This window comes from Ranitomeya variabilis, chromosome 6, assembly GCF_051348905.1.
Source record: "Ranitomeya variabilis isolate aRanVar5 chromosome 6, aRanVar5.hap1, whole genome shotgun sequence".
In the NCBI taxonomy this organism is placed as follows: Eukaryota; Metazoa; Chordata; class Amphibia; order Anura; family Dendrobatidae; genus Ranitomeya; species Ranitomeya variabilis.
This window is the reverse complement of record NC_135237.1, coordinates 358,566,542-358,587,560: the sequence shown is the minus strand read 5'-3', so window position 1 is coordinate 358,587,560 and position 21,019 is coordinate 358,566,542. Positions and strand designations below refer to the sequence as shown.

At 44.1% G+C, this 21,019-nt stretch overlaps 1 protein-coding gene across 1 annotated transcript in view; it reads right to left on the bottom strand.

Moving 5' to 3' along the window:
- E2F3 (E2F transcription factor 3) overlaps nt 1-21,019 on the bottom strand; it is a 49,734-nt gene that overhangs the window by 7,223 nt on the left and 21,492 nt on the right. The window contains exon 3 of the mRNA XM_077269959.1: nt 14,467-14,686. Coding sequence (XP_077126074.1) covers nt 14,467-14,686 — 220 coding nt within the window. The remainder of the gene's footprint in view (nt 1-14,466; nt 14,687-21,019) is intronic.

Here is a 21,019-nt window from a genome sequence, read left to right as displayed (position 1 = left end):
TTTGGTTGTGGAGTTGTTTGTATTAAGTTTTGCCTAACTAGTTCAAGACCAGGCACATTTTCAAGGTTTTTTTGACAGGTTCCATTTAAGCCCTGAGAGTATGTGCAGACGATCAGTAAATGCTGGCGGATGGACGCTGCATACGTGTGCAGTGTCCAGATGTTACAGCATAGTGGATGGGATCTCAAGAAATCCCATGCCCACTATGTGTCCACCGACACTCGCATCTCTCCAGACCAAAGCATGTCAATTTCTGAGGAGATGCTAGTCTCCAAAAGATAAATTTCACCCATAAAATGTATTGGATGCGGCGGGTCCGCATGGTTCATTGAACATACAGATTCACCTGTGTTCAATAGATGGCAGCGAACATGCACTGCGTCCACAGCATTGCCACTTCCAGATCACCTGCACATACCCTTAGTAGCGGAGCCATTTCTGACATTAATGACCAGGCCAAATTTTAAAAATCTGACTAGTGTCACTTCATGTGGCAACGCGGGAATCCTTCAACATATCCCACTGATTGACATATTGTACTCAACGTTCATGGTAAATTTGGGTTGATCTTATTTGTTCTTATTTATGAAAACAACAACTTGACAATTTCGCAATTTTCATGCCCTTAAAAATACCACAGAATAGTTAATGAATAACATTTCCCACATGTCTACTTCACATCAGCACAATTCAAAACTTTTTTTGTTATGAAGCCAATAGTCAGTCAAAAGTTGACCAGCAATTTCTCAATTTTCCAACAAAATGTACACTTTTTTTTTTTTTTTTTTTAGTGACAGCATCACATTTAAGCGACCTTGGAGGGGTCTATGGCAGAAAACACCTAAAAGGTGACACCATTCTAAAAACTGCACCCCTCAAAAGCACATTCAAAAAGTTTATTAACCCCCAGGTTCTTCACAGGAATTGAATGTGGAAGGGAAAAATGAACATTTTACCTTTCACCACCAATATTTTGCTTTAGTCCCAAATTTTTTACTTTCACGAGGGTAACAGGAGAAAATGGACCCGAAAATTTGTTGTGCAATTTCTCACGAGTACCCCAATAGCCTATATGTGGGGGACAACTACTGTTTGGGCGCATGGCAGATGTGGGAATTGGAAAAAGCAGTTTGACTTTTTGAACACATAAATAGCTGGAATCGAGAGCAGACACCATGTTGTATTTGGAGAGCCCCTTTATGCCCGATCGATCTGTTAAAACTGCAATGTGGGAATAAGGCCCCTTAATGGCAACCATTTTAACATGTATCGGCAGTCCCTAAGGTGACAGACAATCCAAAGGAAAGACTAGGCATTAACATGGGGAATAAACCCATCTACCCCATATATTAGTATACTTATAGCAGCCCCTGGATATACAAACCTTTCTTAAAAACAAGGGTAAGATTTAAAGCATATTTCCATTTGGAAATAGTGAGTGTTCTGAACCAATCAAGGCCGAGCGACACTTCCGAGCAATAAAAACAGATTCAATTATAAAGCCTGTGATGAATACTAGTACAGTTCAGGGGCAACAAATTGCAGATCATTGGGACCTCTGATGATCATCCCCATACAGTCATACAGAAAAATAACCACTTTGGCCCAGTAACTCCAAATCACTTGACTAATCCATAGGAGGTGAAAATGTTCCTGGGCCCCTACGATGAACTCTATGCATTTTAGCTGTGGTATGATTTTTACGATGTAGAGTTGTAAGGCTTTCTCAGAACTGCTAAGAGACCAACTTTGGCATCTCCAAAGCAAGCTCTCGTTAGTCAGTCAAATATCGAGCCTATGAATGACTCCCAACCACATCTTGCCTGCTCATGGAATAGCCTAGTACTTTCAGCCAGTAGCACAGTGATATGCATCCAACTGTTGGAGGTTTCCAATAGCATTTAAGCCAGGGGAATAACCTGAAGGACAGGAGGAGCATTCAGCAATTGAGCCTGAAGGGCATGTCAGATGTAAGAAATTGAAAAATAAATTTGTAAAGGCAAGCTCATGCTTTAGGGACTGGAACGAAGGTTAATAACTGCATTAACTCAATCCAAGTAGGCCAAAGCCACCCTCTCCCAGAAAGACCCCAACTTCAGGTCAAGTACCGTATATACTCGAGTAGAAGCCGAGATTTTCAACCCAAATTTTTGGGCTGAAAGTGCCCCTCTCAGCTTATACTCGAGTCACGGTCGGCGGGTGAGGGGGAGAGGGCTCTGAGGCATACTTACCTAGTCCCGGCGATCCTGACGCTCCCCCTGCCCGTCACACTGTCTTCGGGTGCTGCAGCTCTTCCCCTGTACAGCGGTCACGTGGGACCGCTCATTAAACTTATGAATATGGACTCCACTCCCATAGGGGTGGAGCCCCATATTCATTTCTCTAATCAGTGGTGCCGGTGACCGCTGATAGAGGAAGAGGCTGCGGCACCTGGAGACCAGCTGTCCGGGGGAAGGAGCAGGACGCCGGGAGCAGGTAAGTATCGCATATTTACCTGTCCACGTTCCACACGCCGGGCGCCGCTCCATCTTCCCGGCGTCTCTCCGCTCTGATTGTGCAGGTCAGAGGGCGCGATGACGCATATAGTGTGCACGCCGCCCTCTGCCTGATCAGTCAGTGCGGAGAGACGCTGGGACGGGACGCTGAGGAGCTGCAAGCTAGAAAGGTGAGTATGTGTTTTTTTTTTTTTTTATTGCAGCAGCAGCAGTATATATGGCACAGATTTATGTAGAGCATCTATGGGGCCAAACTGAACGCTGCAGAGCATTCCATATGGGGCAGCTTTATAAGGAGCATCTATGGGGCCAAACTGAACGGTGCAGAGCATATAGGGCACAGCTTTATATGGAGCATCTATAGGGCCATAATGAACGGTGCAGAGCATTGTATATGGGGCACAGCTTTATAATGAGCATCTATGGGGCCAAACTGAACGGTGCAGAGCATATAGGGCACAGCTTTATAATGAGCATCTATGGGGCCAAACTGAACGGTGCAGAGCATTATATGTGGCACAGCTTTATGTGGAGCATCTATGGGGCCATAATGAACGGTGCAGAGCATTCTATATGGCACAGCTTTATATGGAGCATCTATGGGGCCATAATGAACGGTGCAGAGCATTCTATATGGCACAGCTATATATGGATAATATATGGGGCAATAATCAATGGTATGGAGCATTATATATGGCACAGCTTTATATGGAGCATCTATGGGGCAATAATGAACGGTATGGAGCATCTATTTTTATTTTTGAAATTCACCGGTAGCTGCTGCATTTTCCACCCTAGGCTTATACTCGAGTCAATAAGTTTTCCCAGTTTTTTGTGGCAAAATTAGGGGGGTCGGCTTATACTCGGGTCGGCTTATACTCGAGTATATACGGTAGTTCAAAAGAGGAGTCTTGCTGTGCCAAAGAGGGGTGTGATTTTATTAGGGAGGCATCTGGAGAGGTTTGCAGAGTTTGCAAACAATACAGTCAGTCTTAAAATTCAAAAAGTGGCTACGAACTGGAGGGAACCCCGAGGAGGAATGACACTGCACATGCATATTTTATACAACTTTTTAAATAAACAGTGGGATGAGTTGTACGGTTGAATGACACCATTCATTTTATCATGGGTTGTACTGAAAAGTGAGAAGTGTGGCAAAATGGCATGGTGAAAAAAAACCCACAAATCTGCAGTGGTTTTTTTTTTATCTGCATTGTTCTTTATGGCAAAAAGGACTTGGCAATATGATTCTACAGGACATTACAATTACAGAGATACCAAACATGTGTAATAAGGACTTTACTGTTTGCACCCTGAACACGTTTTTATTGATATTTTAAAGGTAAATATGATATTTTGATTGCTCTTTATTACATTGTCTTCTTGTTGCTGCAGCAGCCAAGAAAACAGTTCTGGAGCTTTGATTTTTTCCTTATCAAATTTTATATTTTGATAAATCAGACTTACAAATGCAGAAAGACAAAATATGAGGTTTTTTTTATCTTAATAGGGGAAAACAGTTGTTTTAACTTTTATGATATTTGTTTTCTACAACCATCACTGTATATTTGTTAGTCCATTAGGGGACTTGAACCTGTGATTAACTGAATGCTTCTTCTATATACAGCAATAGCACAGTAAAAATCACTGTCTCCTATGAACACTAACCATAGGCTGGTTTCACAGTAGTACAGTCATGACATACACAAGGATCTTCAGCATAACCCCCTGGCCATCATGACAATCCATCCGGGCTCCAAAAATCACTTCATGTGCTAGCCGATCGGTGCTTAGAATGACATGCGCCCATCTGCTGGTGAACTGTAAATGCTGCAGTCAGATTGACAGCAGCATTTAACATGTTAACGGTTGTAGATGCCTTATCTGCTGGCAAAGATGTGAGTTTGGCTTGCGAACCCGCATGAAAGTCAGGATGTTAGGACGTACCCAGGACATCATGTTGGAAAGGGGTAAGAAATATTAGTCTAGTGACAAGCCGGATGTGGATAAAATTGATGTGGCCTCACCAGATTATATTTTCTAGCAATGTTAAACAAGCGTTGACATCAGCCCTCACCCCTGGTTTTCTGTGTGCAGCAAAATGTTTGGTGTCTATGAACTCGTAATGACCTGGAGAATCATAATGGCTGGTCAGTTTTAGCATTTGGTAAACATGGTTTAACCCCTTCACCCCCGGAGCTTTTTCCGTTTTTCGCTCCCCTCCTTCCCAGAGCCATAACTTTTATTTTTCCGTCAATTTGGCCATGTGAGGGCTTATTTTTTGCAGGACGAGTTGTACTTTTGAACGACATCATTGGTTTTACCATGTCGTGTACTAGAAAACGGGAAAAAAATTCCAAGTGCAGTGAAATTGCAAAAAAAGGGCAATCCCACACTTGTTTTTTGCTTGGCTATTTTGCTAGGTTCACTAAATGCTAAAACTGATCTGCCATTATGATTCTCCAGGTCAGTACGAGTTCATAGACACCTAACATGACTAGGTTATTTTTCACCTAAGTGGTGAAAAAAAATTCCAAACTTTGCAAAAAAACAAAACAAAACAAAATTGCGCCATTTTCCGATACTCGTAGCGTCTCCATTTTTCGTGATCTGGGGTCAGGTGAGGGCTTATTTTTTGCGTGCCGAGCTGGCATTTTTAATGATAGCATTTTGGTGCAGATACGTTCTTTTGATCGCCCGTTATTGCATTTTAATGCAATGTCGTGGCGACCAAAAAAACGTAAATCTGGCGTTTCGATTTTTTTTCTCATTACGCCGTTTAGCGATCAGGTTAATGCTTTTTTTTTATTGATCGATCGGGCGATTCTGAACGCGGCGATACCAAATGTGTAGGTTGGGGTTTTTTTTAATTGATTTATTTTGATTGGGGCGAAAGGGGGGTGATTTAAACTTATATGTTTTTTATTTTTTTCACATTTTTTTTTACTTTTTTTTTTTTTTTACTTTTGCCATGCTTCTATAGCCTCCATGGGAGGCTAGAAGCAGGCACAGCCCGATCGGCTCTGCTATGCAGCAGTGTGATCATAAGATCGCTGCTACACAGCAGAAATGCCGGTGTGCTGTGAGCGCCGACCACAGGGTGGCGCTCACAGCTGCCGAGGATCAGTACCATAGAGGTCTCCAGGACCTCTATGGTTACAATGTACAAGCATCGCCGACCCCCGATCATGTGACGGGGGTCGGCGATGCGCTCATATCCGGCCGCACGGCCGGATGCGGTAGTTAAATGCCGCTGTCTGCGTTTGACAGCGGCATTTAACTAGTTAATAGCGGCGGGTGATCGCGATTTCACCCGCCGCTATTGCGCGCACATGTCAGCTGTAAAAAACAGCTGACATGTCGCGACTTTGATGTGCGCTCACCGCCGGAGCGCACATCAAAGCAGGGGACCCGACATCTGACGTACTATACCGTCGGATGTCGGGAAGGGGTAAAAAAAAAAAAAAAAAAACAGTTGTGGAATTACACCTTTTTGCAATTTCACCACACTTGGGATTTTGTTACCGCTTTCCAGTACACAATATGGCAAAACCAATGGTCACATTCAAAAGTACAACTTGTCCCACAAAAAACAAGCCCTCACATGGCCATATTGATGGAAAAAAAAAAAAAAAAAAAAAAGTTATGGCTTTTGGAAGAAGGGGAGCAAAAATCAAAAGCAAAAATGAAGAAAGGGCTACATCATGAAGAGGCCTGTCAGCACAGAATGACTGATAATACGAAGTCCAGCCATCCGGTGCTTTATGGTGGGGCCAATCCCTTAAATGCACCTTCCCACCCTCTTGTTTTCCCTCTCTCCACCCCCCTCTTTGACAGCTCTGGCTTCATAGAGCCAGGGAAGACGGAATAGATTTCAACCAAGCAGGTGGGAAGGAGTCTTTAAGTGATTTGCCCCACCATGGTGCAAGCGCACTTGTACTTTGTTTTAGTTATGTGCTGACAGTCCCATTAAAGTATATTTTCACTGAAATGCTGTAGCATTTCAGATTAAAATTAACCGGTCTTCAGTTGTGAAGCAATACTACCATTCATGTTTAACAAACTTTGGATGTTTTTTCACCGCTTAACCCCTTCATGACCTTGGGATTTTTCGTTTTTCCGTGTTCGTTTTTCACTCCCCTCCTTCCCAGAGCCATAACTTTTATTTTTCCGTCAATTTGGCCATGTGAGGGCTTATTTTTTGCAGGACGAGTTGTACTTTTGAACGACATCATTGGTTTTACCATGTCGTGTACTAGAAAACGGGAAAAAAATTCCAAGTGCGGTGAAATTGCAAAAAAAGTGCAATCCCACACTTGTTTTTTGCTAGGTTCACTAAATGCTAAAAGTGACCTGCTATTATGATTCTCCAGGTCAGTACGAGTTCATAGACACCTAACATGACTAGGTTATTTTTTACCTAAGTGGTGAAAAAAAATTCCAAACTTTGCTTAAAAAAAAAAAAAAAAATTGCGCCACTCTCCGATATTCGTAGCGTCTCCATTTTTCATGATCTGGGGTCGGTTGACTGCTTATTTTTTGCGTGCCGAGCTGGCGTTTTTAATGATACCATTTCGGTGCAGATACGTTCTTTTGATTGCCCGTTATTGCATTTTAATGCAATGTCGCGGCGACCAAAAAAACCCCGTAATTCTGGCGTTTCGATTTTTTTTCTCGTTACGCAGTTTAGCGATCAGGTTAATGCTTTTTTTTTTTATTGATAGATCGGGAGATTCTGAACGCGGCGATCCCAAATATGTGTAGGTTTGATTTTTTTTATTGATTTATTTTGATTGGGGCGAAAGGGGGGTGATTTAAACTTATTTTTTTTTTATTTTTTTCACTTTTTTTTTAACTTTTTTTCACTTTTGCCATGCTTCAATAGCCTCCATGGGAGGCTAGAAGCAGGCACAGCACGATCGGCTCTGCTACATAACAGCGATCATCAGATCGCTGCTATGCAGCAGAAATGCAGGTGTGCTGTGAGCGCCGACCACAGGGTGGCGCTCACAGCTGCCGGAGATCAGTAACCATAGAGGTCTCAAGGACCTCTATGGTTACCATTCAGAAGCATCGCCGACCCCCGATCATGTGACGGGGGTCGGCGATGCCGTCATTTCCGGCCGCCCGGCTGGATGCGGTAGTTAAATGCCGCTGTCTGCGTTTGACAGCGGCATTTAACTAGTTAATAGGCGCGGGCAGATCGCGATTCTGCCCGCACCTATTGCGGGCACATGTCAGCTGTTCAAAACAGCTGACATGTCCCGGCTTTGATGCGGGCTCACCGCGGAGCCCTGCATCAAAGCAGGGGAGCGGACCTCGGACGTACTATCCCGTCCGAGGTCAGTAAGGGGTTAAATAAAAAAGTCATAGTTACTCACCGTTAACGGTGTTTCTCGGAGCCCATGACAGCACTACGGAGAGAGGGGATCCGCCCTTCAGGGACAGGAAACCTACAGATAAAAGGGCGGTACCTCACCCTCGCATCAGTTGGTTTACAGAGCATCAGAGGACCTCCAGGTTAGTTGCAACAGAGAGAACATTATTTTATAACATTTCTTAATAGAGGAACCCCGTGCCTAAACTTATAGTATATAAATCATATTATATAAATTATATTTAAAAAGGTGCTCACCGCACTCGTGATGGGAGGGAAATAAGCGAGTGCTGTCATGGGCTCCGAGAAACACCGTTAACGGTGTGTAACTATGACTTTCTCGGTCTCCCATGACAGCACTACGGAGAGAATTGCAGAGATTAAGCTTAGGGAGGGACCACCGCCTCAAGGACCCTTCGTCCGAAGGTTAAGTCAGATACAGAGGCTAGATTTAGTCTATAGTGCCTAAAAAAGGTTGATGGTGATGACCAGGTGGCCGCCTTACAGATTTGCTCTATTGATACCTCTGACCTCTCAGCCCATGAGGTAGCTACTGCTCTTGTGGAATGCGCTTTTATACCATCCGGGATTGTATTCCCCGAAGATGAATATGCCAAGGCTATTGCCTCCTTAATCCATCTGGCTAAAGTACCCTTGGATGCCCGGAATCCTTTTCTGGGACCCTGAAAACAGACAAACAAAGAGCCTTCCTTCCTATACTCCCTGGTGGAATCTAAGTATTGGACTAGGCATCTTCTAACGTCTAAATTATGGAAGTTTAGCTCTTTCTCGTTTTTCGGGTTTGGACAGAAGGATGGCAGGGATACTTCTTGTGACCTATGAAATTTTGATGCCATTTTTGGCAAATAGGCTGGGTCGGGTCTAAGAGTGACTATCATCCAAGATTTTAGTGAAAGGTGGATTAGAGGAGAGGGCTTGAATGTCACTTAATTCTGCGCGCAGATGTTAATGCTACTAAGAGAATAGTTTTGAGTGATAATGTTTTTATGGGAATCGTTTGTATAGGTTCAAATGGAGGGCCAGTTAATGCTGAAAGGACTAAATTTAGGTCCCATGAGGGCATTTTTTGAATAACTAAGGCTTTTGATCTTGTAACCGGCCTTGATAAATCTTATTATCCATGGGTTAGCTGCAATGTTTTGGTTATATAGAGCTCCTAAAGCTGCTATTTGCACCTTAAGAGTACTGACTGCCAACCCCTGCTCCAAACCTTTTTGTAGGAACTCAAGGATTTTAGGAATTGAAGGCCCGTCCTGGATCTTTACCTTGGAGACAGATAGGAATTTCCTCCATGTTTTCCCATATATTTTAGTAGTGATGGGTTTTCTACTTTTTAACAGCGTAGCCACTAAGTTATCCGAGAAACCCCTTTCTCTTAACAGTCCCCGTTCAAAAACCAGGCTGTCAAATGGAGGTTCGACTCCTGTGGGTGGAAGATTGGACCTTGATGTAGAAGGTCTGGCATATCCGGTAGAACCCACGGGTCTGATATCGATAGCATCCTTAGCCAGGAAAACCATGCCCTTTTTGGCCAGAATGGGGCAATCAGGATCATTTTTGTTTTGTCCTCTCTGACTTTCCGAATGACTGCCGGAATCAGAATGGTTGGCGGAAAAGCGTATGCCAGTTTGTGTGTCCATGGAATCAGAAAAGCATCCAAAGCCTGGGGATTCCCTTCTGGGCTTAGAGAACAAAATTTGCCTACTTTTTTGTTTTTGCAATTGGCGAACAGGTCTATTGTTGGTGTCCCCCACATTTTTGTGATCTGATTGTAGATGGATTGGTTTAGGGACCACTCGCCTTGTTTCAACTGAGTCCGGCTCAGGTAATCTGCCCTTTCGTTGTTTGAACCCTGGATGTGTAGTGCCGAGAGGGATAGTAAGTTTTCTTCCGCCAGTTTGATAATTTTGGCTGAAGAACTCATTAGTGAACGAGACCTTGTTCCCCCCTGGTGGTTTATATAGGCTACAGTCACTTTGTTGTCTGAAAGAATTCGGACATGGTGTCCCTGAATGTCGGCTAGGAAAAATAGAAGAGCATGATATACCGCCCAAAGTTCTTTTTGGTTTGAGGATGCTAATAGTTTTTGATCTGACCAATTTCCCTGGGCTACTTTGTCCCCCAGGTGGGCCCCCCACCCTCTGGGGCTCGCATCGGTTGTTATTATCCGAGAGATATTTGGTACCCAAGGGACTCCCTTTGACAGGTTTTGGTCTTTTCCCCACCAAAGAAGGGAATGAATAACTGATGAATCTAGGATGAGCCGGCTTTCCAATTTGTTTTTTAGTAACAATTGCCATTCCAGGATGTGCCACTGAAGCTCTCTTGTGTGAAATTGTGCGAAGGGTATCGCTGGTAGGCATGAGGACAGAGAGCCCAGAAGCGACATTGCTCTCCTTAGAGTCATTGAGGGATTGTGTAACGTTCGCGCTATCATGGACAATATGTTGTCTTTTTTGGGACCCGGAAGTCGGCATTCTTGGACCCGAGAGTCTAATGTTAGTCCTAGGAACTCTTGTACTTGACAGGGTTCCAATTTCGATTTTTTTACATTTATAAGCCATCCCAAGTCCGTCAGGATGGTCATCACTTGGTCTCTCTTTTCCCTGCAACTTTGTGCCGAGTTGCTTGCGATAAGAAAGTCGTCCAGGTAAGGGATTATTAGTATATTTTGTTCCCTCACGTGGGCCATCATTTCCACTATTATTATCATAAATATACGTGGAGCTATTGAAATCCCAAATGGAAGGGCTTTGTATTGAAAAAACCTGATTTGACCCTTTATGGAGACTGCCATCCTGAGGAATTTTTGGGATTGATCGTGGATGGGCACATGGTAGTATGCGTCGGTTAGGTCTATTACAACCATGTAGCAGTTCGGAAAAAGAATCTTTATAGTGGACCTTATTGTCTCCATTTTGAATTTGTAATTTACGACGTATTTGTTTAAGTTTTTTAAATTTATGATCGTCCGAAAGGACCCGTCGGGCTTGGGTACTAAAAATAGAGGGGAGAAAAAACCTTCTCCTATTTCCTGAGGAGATATTTCCCAGATCACCGATTTTTGCAGAAGGGAAATAATTTCTTCCTCCAATGCAGCTTGTTCTGCTGCTGAGGATCTTGTTTTTGTTATTACATAATTCCGGGGAGGGAAAGAGACAAAATTTATTTTTAGACCATACCGTATGATATTGAAGATCCAGATGTTGTTGGAAATTTTCTTCCAGGCGGGAAGGAATGATGTTAGCCTTCCTCCCACCGGAGGATAAATGTCATTTGGAGAGCTTTTTATCACGGGAGGTGTTGCCAAAGAGGTAACCCCTATCCCTTCTCCTTCCTTCTTCCCACTTATTCTGCTCTCTGGGGGGTCTACGGCGAAAAAATCTGCGGCTCCGAAAGGACTGTTTAAATGGAGTCGGACCCAGATTTGGAAACCCCTTTTTCTTATCTCCCGCCTTCTGGAGGATGTCATCCAGGGTTTCTCCGAATAAAAAATTTCCCTCACATGGGATAGAACATAATTTTAACTTTGTTTGTAGATCTCCCGGCCAGCTCTTTAGCCACAAGGTTCTTCTGGCAGCATTGGAAAGAGCAGCGGCCTTAGATGTTAGGCGTACAGAGTCCGCCGAGGAGTCCGCCAGGAACGCTGCTGCTGCCCTCATTGCAGGGAACGAATCCAGCAATTTATTCCTGGGTAACCAGTCTTTAATTTGGCTTTCCAGCTGGTCGATCCACACCATTAGGGATCTGGAAGTGCAAGTAGCTGCCACTGCAGGTCTCAGACTACCCCCAGCCGATTCCCATGCTCCCTTAAGAAAAGTGTCTGCTTTTTTATCTAACGGGTCTTTGAGGGTACCCATGTACTCGAACGGCAGCGCGAATTTTTTCGAGGCTTTGGCTACTGCAACATCTAGTTTTGGTGCTTTATCCCAGAAAGAGGAAGCCTCATCCTCGAAGGGATATTTTCTTTTAAGGGAGGGTACCGAGGAATTTCTTCTATCCGGTTTCTCCCATTCTTTTTTAATTAATGTCTGGACATTAGGATTTAGGGGAAAAGTTCAAAGTTCTTCTCTTTTTGTCCCAGACCTCCAAACATTACATCTTGGGCCGTTTTGTCAGGTTTGGGTTCCTCCACCCCCATAGTAGCCCTAACTGCTCTCACTAAAGAATCTACTTCTTCTAGTGGGAAACAATATCGGCCCGACTCTTCCTCAGAAGAGGATAGGGGGGAATTTGAATCGTCCGAATCAGCATTTTCAGATGACGATCGGGCCGAATGGGAATGTACCGACTCCTTCACCTTCTTCACCTCCTTTTTGGAGGATAGAAGGGCATTCTGAACCTCAGTCCTGATTACATTTTTAAGTTCAGAAGCGAAGTCGGGGGTCTCCTCACATAGTAAGTGCTGGATGCATGACTTGCAAAGCTTTTTATCCCAGGTTACTGGTAAAGCTTTGTTGCAGGTAGGGCAGACCCTATTTTTCCTTTTCTCCAGACTCTTCTTACCCTAGTAAGGGAGAAGAGGGAGCCCCATTATAAAATATGTACGTTCACGGAGATCACTCACCACTCGGATGTGGAGGCAGGTACCGGTTCTGGAGGGGGACTCGGGCCTGGTAAGGAAGGTCCTTGAGAAGGAGTATCAGTCTTCGCAGCGGATCTGCTGCGCCGTGTGGAACGGCTGCTGGATCCACTCCTGGTGCTCTTTGTGTGGCGCTGCTGTCCTGGCTGCAGCTCCTGTGGATCGCTGTCCTCCATGGTTACAGGGAGAATGTGCGCACATGGGTGTCGCACTATCTCCCTTTTTTGTAACCGGCGCCAATCCCCCGGCGTCTGCCGCACTTCCGGTTCCTGCCGTCCTCCCAGGGAGAAGATATTACCGCGCATGCGCGCGGCGATGACCCGGAAGTCCTGCCGCATTTCCGGAGTGGCGGCCATCTTTGTACACCCGGAGTGTGCGCTTGTCAGCACAAGAGCTCCGGTGATCCAGCGCCCCTTCCTCATTAGATTCGGCGGCGTTCTCCCCTCGCTCACCCTGAAGGACCCCTCGGTCACAGCGGTGGCGGCTTCGGGAGCCGGACAAGCCGCGGCAGGAGCCTCCTCGCTGCCGGAACTCGACCGCCCGGTCCATCTGTCTTCATACAGGTACCGTCCGAAGAGAGGTTCCCTTGTCAGGGACAGGAAACCAACTGATGCGAGGGAGAGGTACCGCCCTTTTATCTGTAGGTTTCCTGTCCCTGAAGGGCGGATCCCCTCTCTCCGTAGTGCTGTCATGGGAGACCGAGAAAAAGAACCTAGGCATGTTTGGTGTCTATGAACTCGTAATGACCTGGAGAATCATAATGGCTGGTCAGGTGAATATGGTAAAAAAAAAAAAAAAAAAAAAAAAAAAAAAACACAGTTGTGGGTCATTACAAGTGCATAGACACCAAACATGTATAGGTTCTTTTATTATTTAAGCGGTGAAAAAAAAAAAAATCTTGCATCATTTTCCGAGACCCGTAGTGTCTCCATTTTTCATGATCTCGGCTTGGGTGAGGGCTTATTTTTTTGTTCGGCATGCTGACGTTATTAAGGTTACCATTTTGGTACAGATACGATCTTTTGATCGCCCGTTATTGCATTTTAATGCAATGTTGCGGCGACCAAAAAAAAAGGAATTCTGGGGTTTTTACTTTCTTGCTATGCCATTTAGTGATTGGCTCAATTTTTTTTTTTTATATTGATAGATCGGGTGATTCTGAAAGCGATGATACCAAATATGTGTAGGTTTGATTTTTTTAGGGTTTTATTTTGAATGGGGCAAATGGGGGTGATTTTAACTTTTATATTTTTTGAATATTTTAAACACTTTTTTTACTCATTTGGAATGCTTCAATAGTCCTCATGGAAGACTAGAAGCTGCCATATATAACCCGATCAGCTCTCCTACATACAGGCGATGATCAGATCACCTGTATGTAGCTAAATTGCTGACTTGCTATGAGCGTCGACCACCGAGCCGCACTCATAGCAACCAAGGAGTGACAAGTAGAAGTCTGCAAGAAACCTCTGTTATGCCAACCCATCGGTAACCCACGATCACATGACGGGTCACCGATGGGTGGATTTGCAGCGCAATTGCTGGAAGCGCATATTAAATGCCGCTGTCAGTTTAACAGGTATTAAAAGCCGCGGGTGGATCGCAATTCCACCAACAGTGGTTCCGGGCACATGTCAGCTGTTCAAAACAGCTGACTTGTGCCGGAAAAGATGTGGGCTCGGCACCTGAGCTCACATCAATGGGGGAGACAACATGCGCAGTACTAGTACTGCCCATGTCGTGAAGGGGTTAAAGAACACATGCCAAGGGAGAGACCTGTCAATCAGCTGTAGAATTGCTGGGAAGAGCTTGCTGGGGCAGAGTTGGACTATTGTCTCTGACAATGGTCCCTGGCTGGATCTTCAAAGTATATTTTCTCAAACAAATGACAGTGTGAAGGGGGGCTTGGTAAAGGTGTTAAAGGCAGACACCCACAGCCTGCTGCAAGTTTACCAGAAATAACAGGCATACTTTGACAGAGCTATACTTACATCCATTGAATGTTGTTTTTAGATTTCTTTTTAATTAGATGAATGCCTTCCAATACATTAGTGATATCATATATTCTCCTTTTTTGCACCTTGAGGACTTCAGCAGCTCTATTCAAGTCCACTACACCATCAGAGGATTGACTAAGCAACTGAATAAACTTCTTAGTCAAAAGGCCAAGTGAGGTGTCATATCTTGTTTTTTCCAGAGGTGATTTTGGAGCTAAAGTAGGAAGAAAAAAAAAAAAAAGTTATGCATCATTTTTGCCAGCCTAAATAACCAACCCAACAGACCAAGAGGTAGACATGCTACACAGACCAGCAGTTATGACATGGATACAAATCCAAGCAATCGACTCTTAAGAGAACCAGTCACCTCCAGGATCTATTTATCTGCAGATAAAGCCTTAATAAACCGTGTTTAGGTCAGGTCTTGCAAACTTACTGGATGAGTGGCTATAAGGAGAAAATGACTTATCCCTACAACCACTCCTAGTCATCAGGACGGTACAAGCAGCCGTTCGGGTAAGTTCACACTGGGCGTTTTTGCTGTGTTTTTTTCAGCAGCAAAACCTGATTTCTTGGCAGGAAAGAAGCTGCGGCAAAAACACATGTTTTGGTGTGTTTTTTGGGGTCAACTTGTGCATGCTAATAAAGTGGAGTGCCCCCAGAGAAGAAGAAACCAAAACAAAGACTACTTCCTGTACAAACCATACCTCTAGATCCTTTGAAAACCTGGTAATTCATGTGCCGCTACAGTAAAAGACACACTGACAGGTTAGAATAGAATAGATAAATACACAGATATATAGATGTCAGTGACACACACACACTAATTAGATATATCAGATAGATCGAAGAAAAGTCGGAAATTCATGTGCAGCGATCACTGCAGGAGTGGACAGGATAGAAGAGATGGATTGCATACAGTAAATACGAAAAGGCAGATATACAGATGTCAGACATATACAATTAGTACAGTGTGTGCAGCTTACTGTACATGTAATTAAAAGATTATTTTTCGAGGGGAAAAAAAAAAATATGGAGTGAGCTCCCGCACAATTTTCGGAGCCAGCAGAGTGAAAGCTGACGGCTGGGAGCCTATGTTTATAGCCTGGGAAGGTGGTAATGCCCATGGAGCTTCCCGGGCCATTAATATCAGCTCAACTGAATGATTAGCCTTTACTGGCTGTTAAAATGGGGGACGGCCCAAAAACTGACATAAGGTCCCCCTATAATTAATAACCAGCAAAGGCTATGCAGACAGCTGTGGGCTGATATTAATAGCCTGAGAAGGCGCCATGGATACTGCTCCCCCCCAGGATAAAAACATCAGCTCTCAGCTGCCCCAGAAAAGGCGCATCTCTAAGATGCGCCAATTCTGGCACTTAGCCTCGCTCTTGCCCTGCATGGTGCAGAGGCGAGTTCACCGCAGTGAAATTCTCCCGGTGAAATTGCCTCTGCACCGTGCGACTTTCTCACAGTGCTAGCGGGGATCTCACCGAGGTCACCGCAGTTCAGCCTGGCTGGGAACGGAGCCTCAGTGACGTCACCGCTAGTCACTGAGGCTGCACTCGCAGCAGCTCATTCACCAGTGGTTCTCAGCCTGGACGGTCGCATCTTGGCATCGTCCAGGTTGAAAAACTAATTATCCCCAGAAATGGATTATGGCATGGGACAGAACAACAGAGATGAATAGTTTTTTATTTTTGGTTTGTTACAGGAGAACGAGGGCTTCGGTGGAATTAGGCAAGGTTGTAAGTATGGTTTAATCAATTGAGATTGTTAAAGAAGTCTGTGTCATTCATTCAATTAAAAGACTTTATTCTTGGTGTCCGTTTTCTTACAGTGTGATTATGGGGTTAGTAATAAGGGCGTCTTATTGACACCTCTCCATTACTAACCTTGGGCTTGATGTCACCAGACAATACAGAGGTTACATCAACTCCACAAATATGAATCCCACTTGCCACCGCTACAGGGAAAGTGGGAAGAGATGGGCAAAGCGCCAGAATTGGCGCATCTAATAGATGTGCCTTTTCTGGGCAGCTGCGGGCTTATATTTTTAGGCTGTGGGGGAGAAATATCCATGGTCCCTTACACCAGCCTCAGAATACCAGGCCCCATCTGTCTGATTTAGCAAGGCTGGTGTTGTAAAAAATGGGGGGGACCCCATGCCTTTTGTTTAATTTATTTTAATAATTAAAAAATATGGCGTGGGGACCCCTCTATTCTTGAGAACTAGCTTTGCTGAAGCTGACAGCTGAGGGTTGCCATCCCCAGCTGTGAGATTTGCCTGACTGGTTATCAAAAATAGGGGGCACCCACACAGGTTTTTTTTTTTTTTTTATTTATAGCCCAGGAGCGGCTAATGAATACTCCCATTATCCACTCCTGCTCTCACTTATTAGCGGCAGCAGGTGTCAGATGATGGGGTCAGTAGTTGTACCAGCTGACACCCGTGACGGAGGTAAACTTTAGGGTAAGTTCACACAGGGCGCTTTTGCGGCTTTTTTCTGCAGCAAAACCTGATCTTGGCAGGAAAGAAGCTGCATCAAAAACGCAGGTTTAGGTGCGGTTTTTTTCCTCTTTGTCCATGCTAATGTCCTTGGATTTTCAGCAGCAAAAAATGCAGCAAATAATGATACCTGCGTTTTTGCTGCTTTTTTTCCCCCCAACACCCATTCAAGTCAATGGGTGAAAAAAACGCAGCAAAAAACGCTGAAAGGCTCCATGTCTAAAAAACACAGCAAAGCACAAAATACATCAAAACAAAATGATCAAACAAAAAACCAATGTGTGTGCATGAGATTTCTGAAATCTCATAGGCATTGCTGGTACTGTAAAAAGCAGCTGACAATTAGCATAAAAAACACAGCAAAAACATCCTGTGTGAACTTACCCTTATACCTCTGATCACAGCTGAGGGCTCACGCTGTCTTTTGACAGCGTGGGAACCACGGCTCTCTGACCGGCGGGGATAGTTTCACCACCGATCAGAAGCAGTGTTTTGCTGCTCTGTCATGCAAATGACAGTGTGTCAGACATGTATTGTCGGGTCTCCCATTCAAATGAATGGGGGTTCAGGTCCGCTCTGCTGGATGACAGGCTGTATGGACGTATCATGCAGCCTGCCATCCAGATGTAGTGGAGCTGACTGATGTCACATCCTGCTATCCTTGACTTTTCTGCAGCACATACGCTGCAAGACAAGTCAATCTGCGTATTTGCAGCGTTTGTTCACCATCCATTCGAGTCAATTGGTGAAAAACGCTACAAAAACGCCGAAAGAAGTGACATGCTTATGTAAAAAACAAACAATATGTGTGCATGAGATTACCGAAATCTCATAGGCTTTGCTGGTACTGTAAAAAGCAGCTAAAAATTAGTATTAAAAAAAAAAAAAAAAATGCAGCAAAAACGCCCAGTGTGAACATATGTGCACACGTCAGGATTTCTTGCAGAAATTTTCCTGACAAAAAACGGACATTTCTGCCAGAAATCCGCATGCGTTTTTTTTCGCATTTTTTTTTTTTACGCGTTTTTTTCCCAAATGCATATAATTGCGGGAAAAACGCGGAAAATCCGCAAAATTAATGAACATGCTGCTTTTACCGCGATGCGTTTTTTTTCGCAGAAAAAAACGCACCATGTGCACAAAACATGCAGAATGCATTCTAAATGATAGGATGCATAATGTATGCGTTTTTAATGAGTTTTTATCTCGAAAAAACCTGAACGTGTGCACATACCCTTAGTGTCACAGTTCACTATACAATGAGGCGCTGTAATCACTCCTTTGCTCATTGACAGCCTGCTCTCTAGCGTATGTATGCTGTCAATCCATGTACATGAGAAGCAATTACAAGGCGACTTGCAGCACCCTGCAACGCCTCACTGACTTGAAGCAAGCGGCTGAAGGGAGAATAACCATTTTATCCCTGGTTGCTCCCAGTAAGGCAACCAGGCATGGTTTAATCACTCCTCTCCAGCAGTACCTCTACATCAGGGGTGGGAAACCCAAGGCCTATGTGCCATTTATAGCCCGCCATGATTTTTTTTTTTTGTCCGACCCCCAGAGACCGCGGTGCTTGGGACAGCAGCTGCATTTCGATGGCTTTCAGCCCTTTATTTCTTCTTCCTCTGCGAGCATGTACACAGCGTGCACTAAATGCTATGGTGCATGTAATGAAATATTGTGTCCTAATGCTGGCCAGTGGCAGGATGTACTTTATGGGTGGAGTTCGCGTACGATGTACTCCCATTCCATAGTAGAAGACAGCAGCGGCATCTCCTGTGATGTCGCCACCGCAGCCCCATGTCTCCTGTGAGATGTGCATCTACAGCAGTCTGTCCTATGTGAATTACAGGTGCTTTTCACAAAATTAGAATATCAAAACGTTAATTTCAGTTCTTTAATACTGAAAAGTGATCAGAGTGATCTATTTCAAGTGTTTATTTCTGTTAATTATGATTATGGCTTACAGCCAATGAAAACCCAAGTCATTATCTCAGTAAATTCGAATACTTTATAACACCAGCTTAAAAATTTTTTTAAAATCTGAAATGTTGGCCTATTGAAATGTATGTTCAGTAAATACACTCAATACTAAGTCGGGGCTCCTTTTGCATCAATTACTGCATCAATGCGGCGTGGCATGGAGGCGATCTGCCTGTGGCACTGCTGAGGTGTTATGGAAGCCCAGGTTGCTTTGATAGAAGCCTTCAGCTCGTCTGCATTGTTGGGTCTGGTGTCTCATCTTCCTCTGGACTATACCCTATAGATTCTATACCTATAGATGGTCAGGCGAGTTTGCTGGCCAATCAAGCACAGTGATTCTGCTGTTTTTAAACCAGGTATTGGTAGTTTTGGCAGTATGTACAGGTGCCAAGTCCTGCTGGAGAATTAAATTTCCATCTCCAAAAAGCTTGCCAGCAGAGGGAAGCATGAAGTGCTCTAAAATTTCCTGGTAGACGGCTGGGCTGACTTTGGTCTTGTTTAAAACACAGTGAACCTACACCAGCAGATGACATGGCTCCCCAAACCATCACTGATTGTGGAAACTTCACACTAGAACAGCTTGGATTGTGTGTCTCTCCACTCTTCCTCCAGAATCTGGGACCTCGATTTCCAAATGAAATGCAAAATTTACTTTCATCTTAAAACAACACCTTGGACCACTGAGCAACAGTCCAGTTCTTTTTCTCCTTGGCCCAGGTAAGAGGCTTCTGGAGTTGTCCATTGGTCATGAGTGGCTTGACACAAGAAATGCGACACTTGTAGCCAATGTCCTAATTATGTCTGTGTGTGGTGGCTCTTGAAGCAATGACTCCAGCAGCAGTCCACTCCTTGTGCATCTCCCCCAAATTTTTGAATGGCCTTTTCTTAATCCTTTCAAGGCTGTTATCCCAGCTGCTTGTGCACTTTTTTCTACCACACTCTTTTCTTCCACTCAACTTTCCATTAATATGCTTTTATACAGCACTCTGAACAGCCAGCTTCTTTAGCAATGACCTTTTGTGGTTTACCCTCCTTGGGGAGTTTGTCAATGACTGCCTTCTGGACATCTGTCAAGTCAGTAGTCTTCCCCATGATTGTGGAACCTACTGAAACAGACTAAGGAGCCTTTTTAAATGCTTATGAAGCCTTTGCAGGTGTTTTTTGTTAATTATTCTAATTTACTGAGATAATGACTTTTGGGTTTTCATTGCCTGTAAGCCATAATCAACATTAAGGATACATTCCCAGTCAGTAATCGGCAGCGCTTTTGACACAGCACATGTCCGCTGCGCCTAAAGTGCTGCCGGCTTTTGAACGCAGGTGATTCCGCATATGTTTATTGAACTGTGTGGAACCACTGCGTCCAATACATTGTACGGGTGACATTTATCTTATGGAAGCTTGAATCTCCGTAAGATAAATTCACATACTGCAGTCTGGAAAGACGCACCGCATGCCTATCTGCGAGTGATCCACAGGTGCCTTGGCACGCATAGTCGGCATAGGTTTTCAAGAAATCCCATCCACTATGTTGTAACTTCTGGATGCTGCGATGTCTGTAGCATCCAACCTGCAGAGTTTACTGACCGTGGTAACATACCCTAACAAAAATGAACACTTGAAATAGATCACTCTGTAATGACAAATATACGAGTTTCACTTTTTGCATTGAAGAACTGAAAATAACTTTGATATTCTAATTTTGTGAGAAGCAGCTGTATGTACGGCAGTCTGTGTATCTCATGTTTTGTGTATTGCAGATCTCCCATTGCTTGAGTTCTATGTTACATGAGCAGCGTTGAATTTCCCATTGTGAGACCTGCAGTGCAATATACATCTGTGTTCTATACAACTTACTCCTGCGTGTTCCTTACAAAACTTATCGCAAAGAGTCGCCTGTGTGACTCTGGAAAAAACAGTTATGAGTAACATCCATATCACTGAACATCACAGCTACACCAAAGAAAAGCCGTTCCAGTCAACACATTAGGGGCGAGTCAATTAAATGTTTGATCAAATGTAGCAGAGTACTTTTCAAGTTGATAATTTTGTATG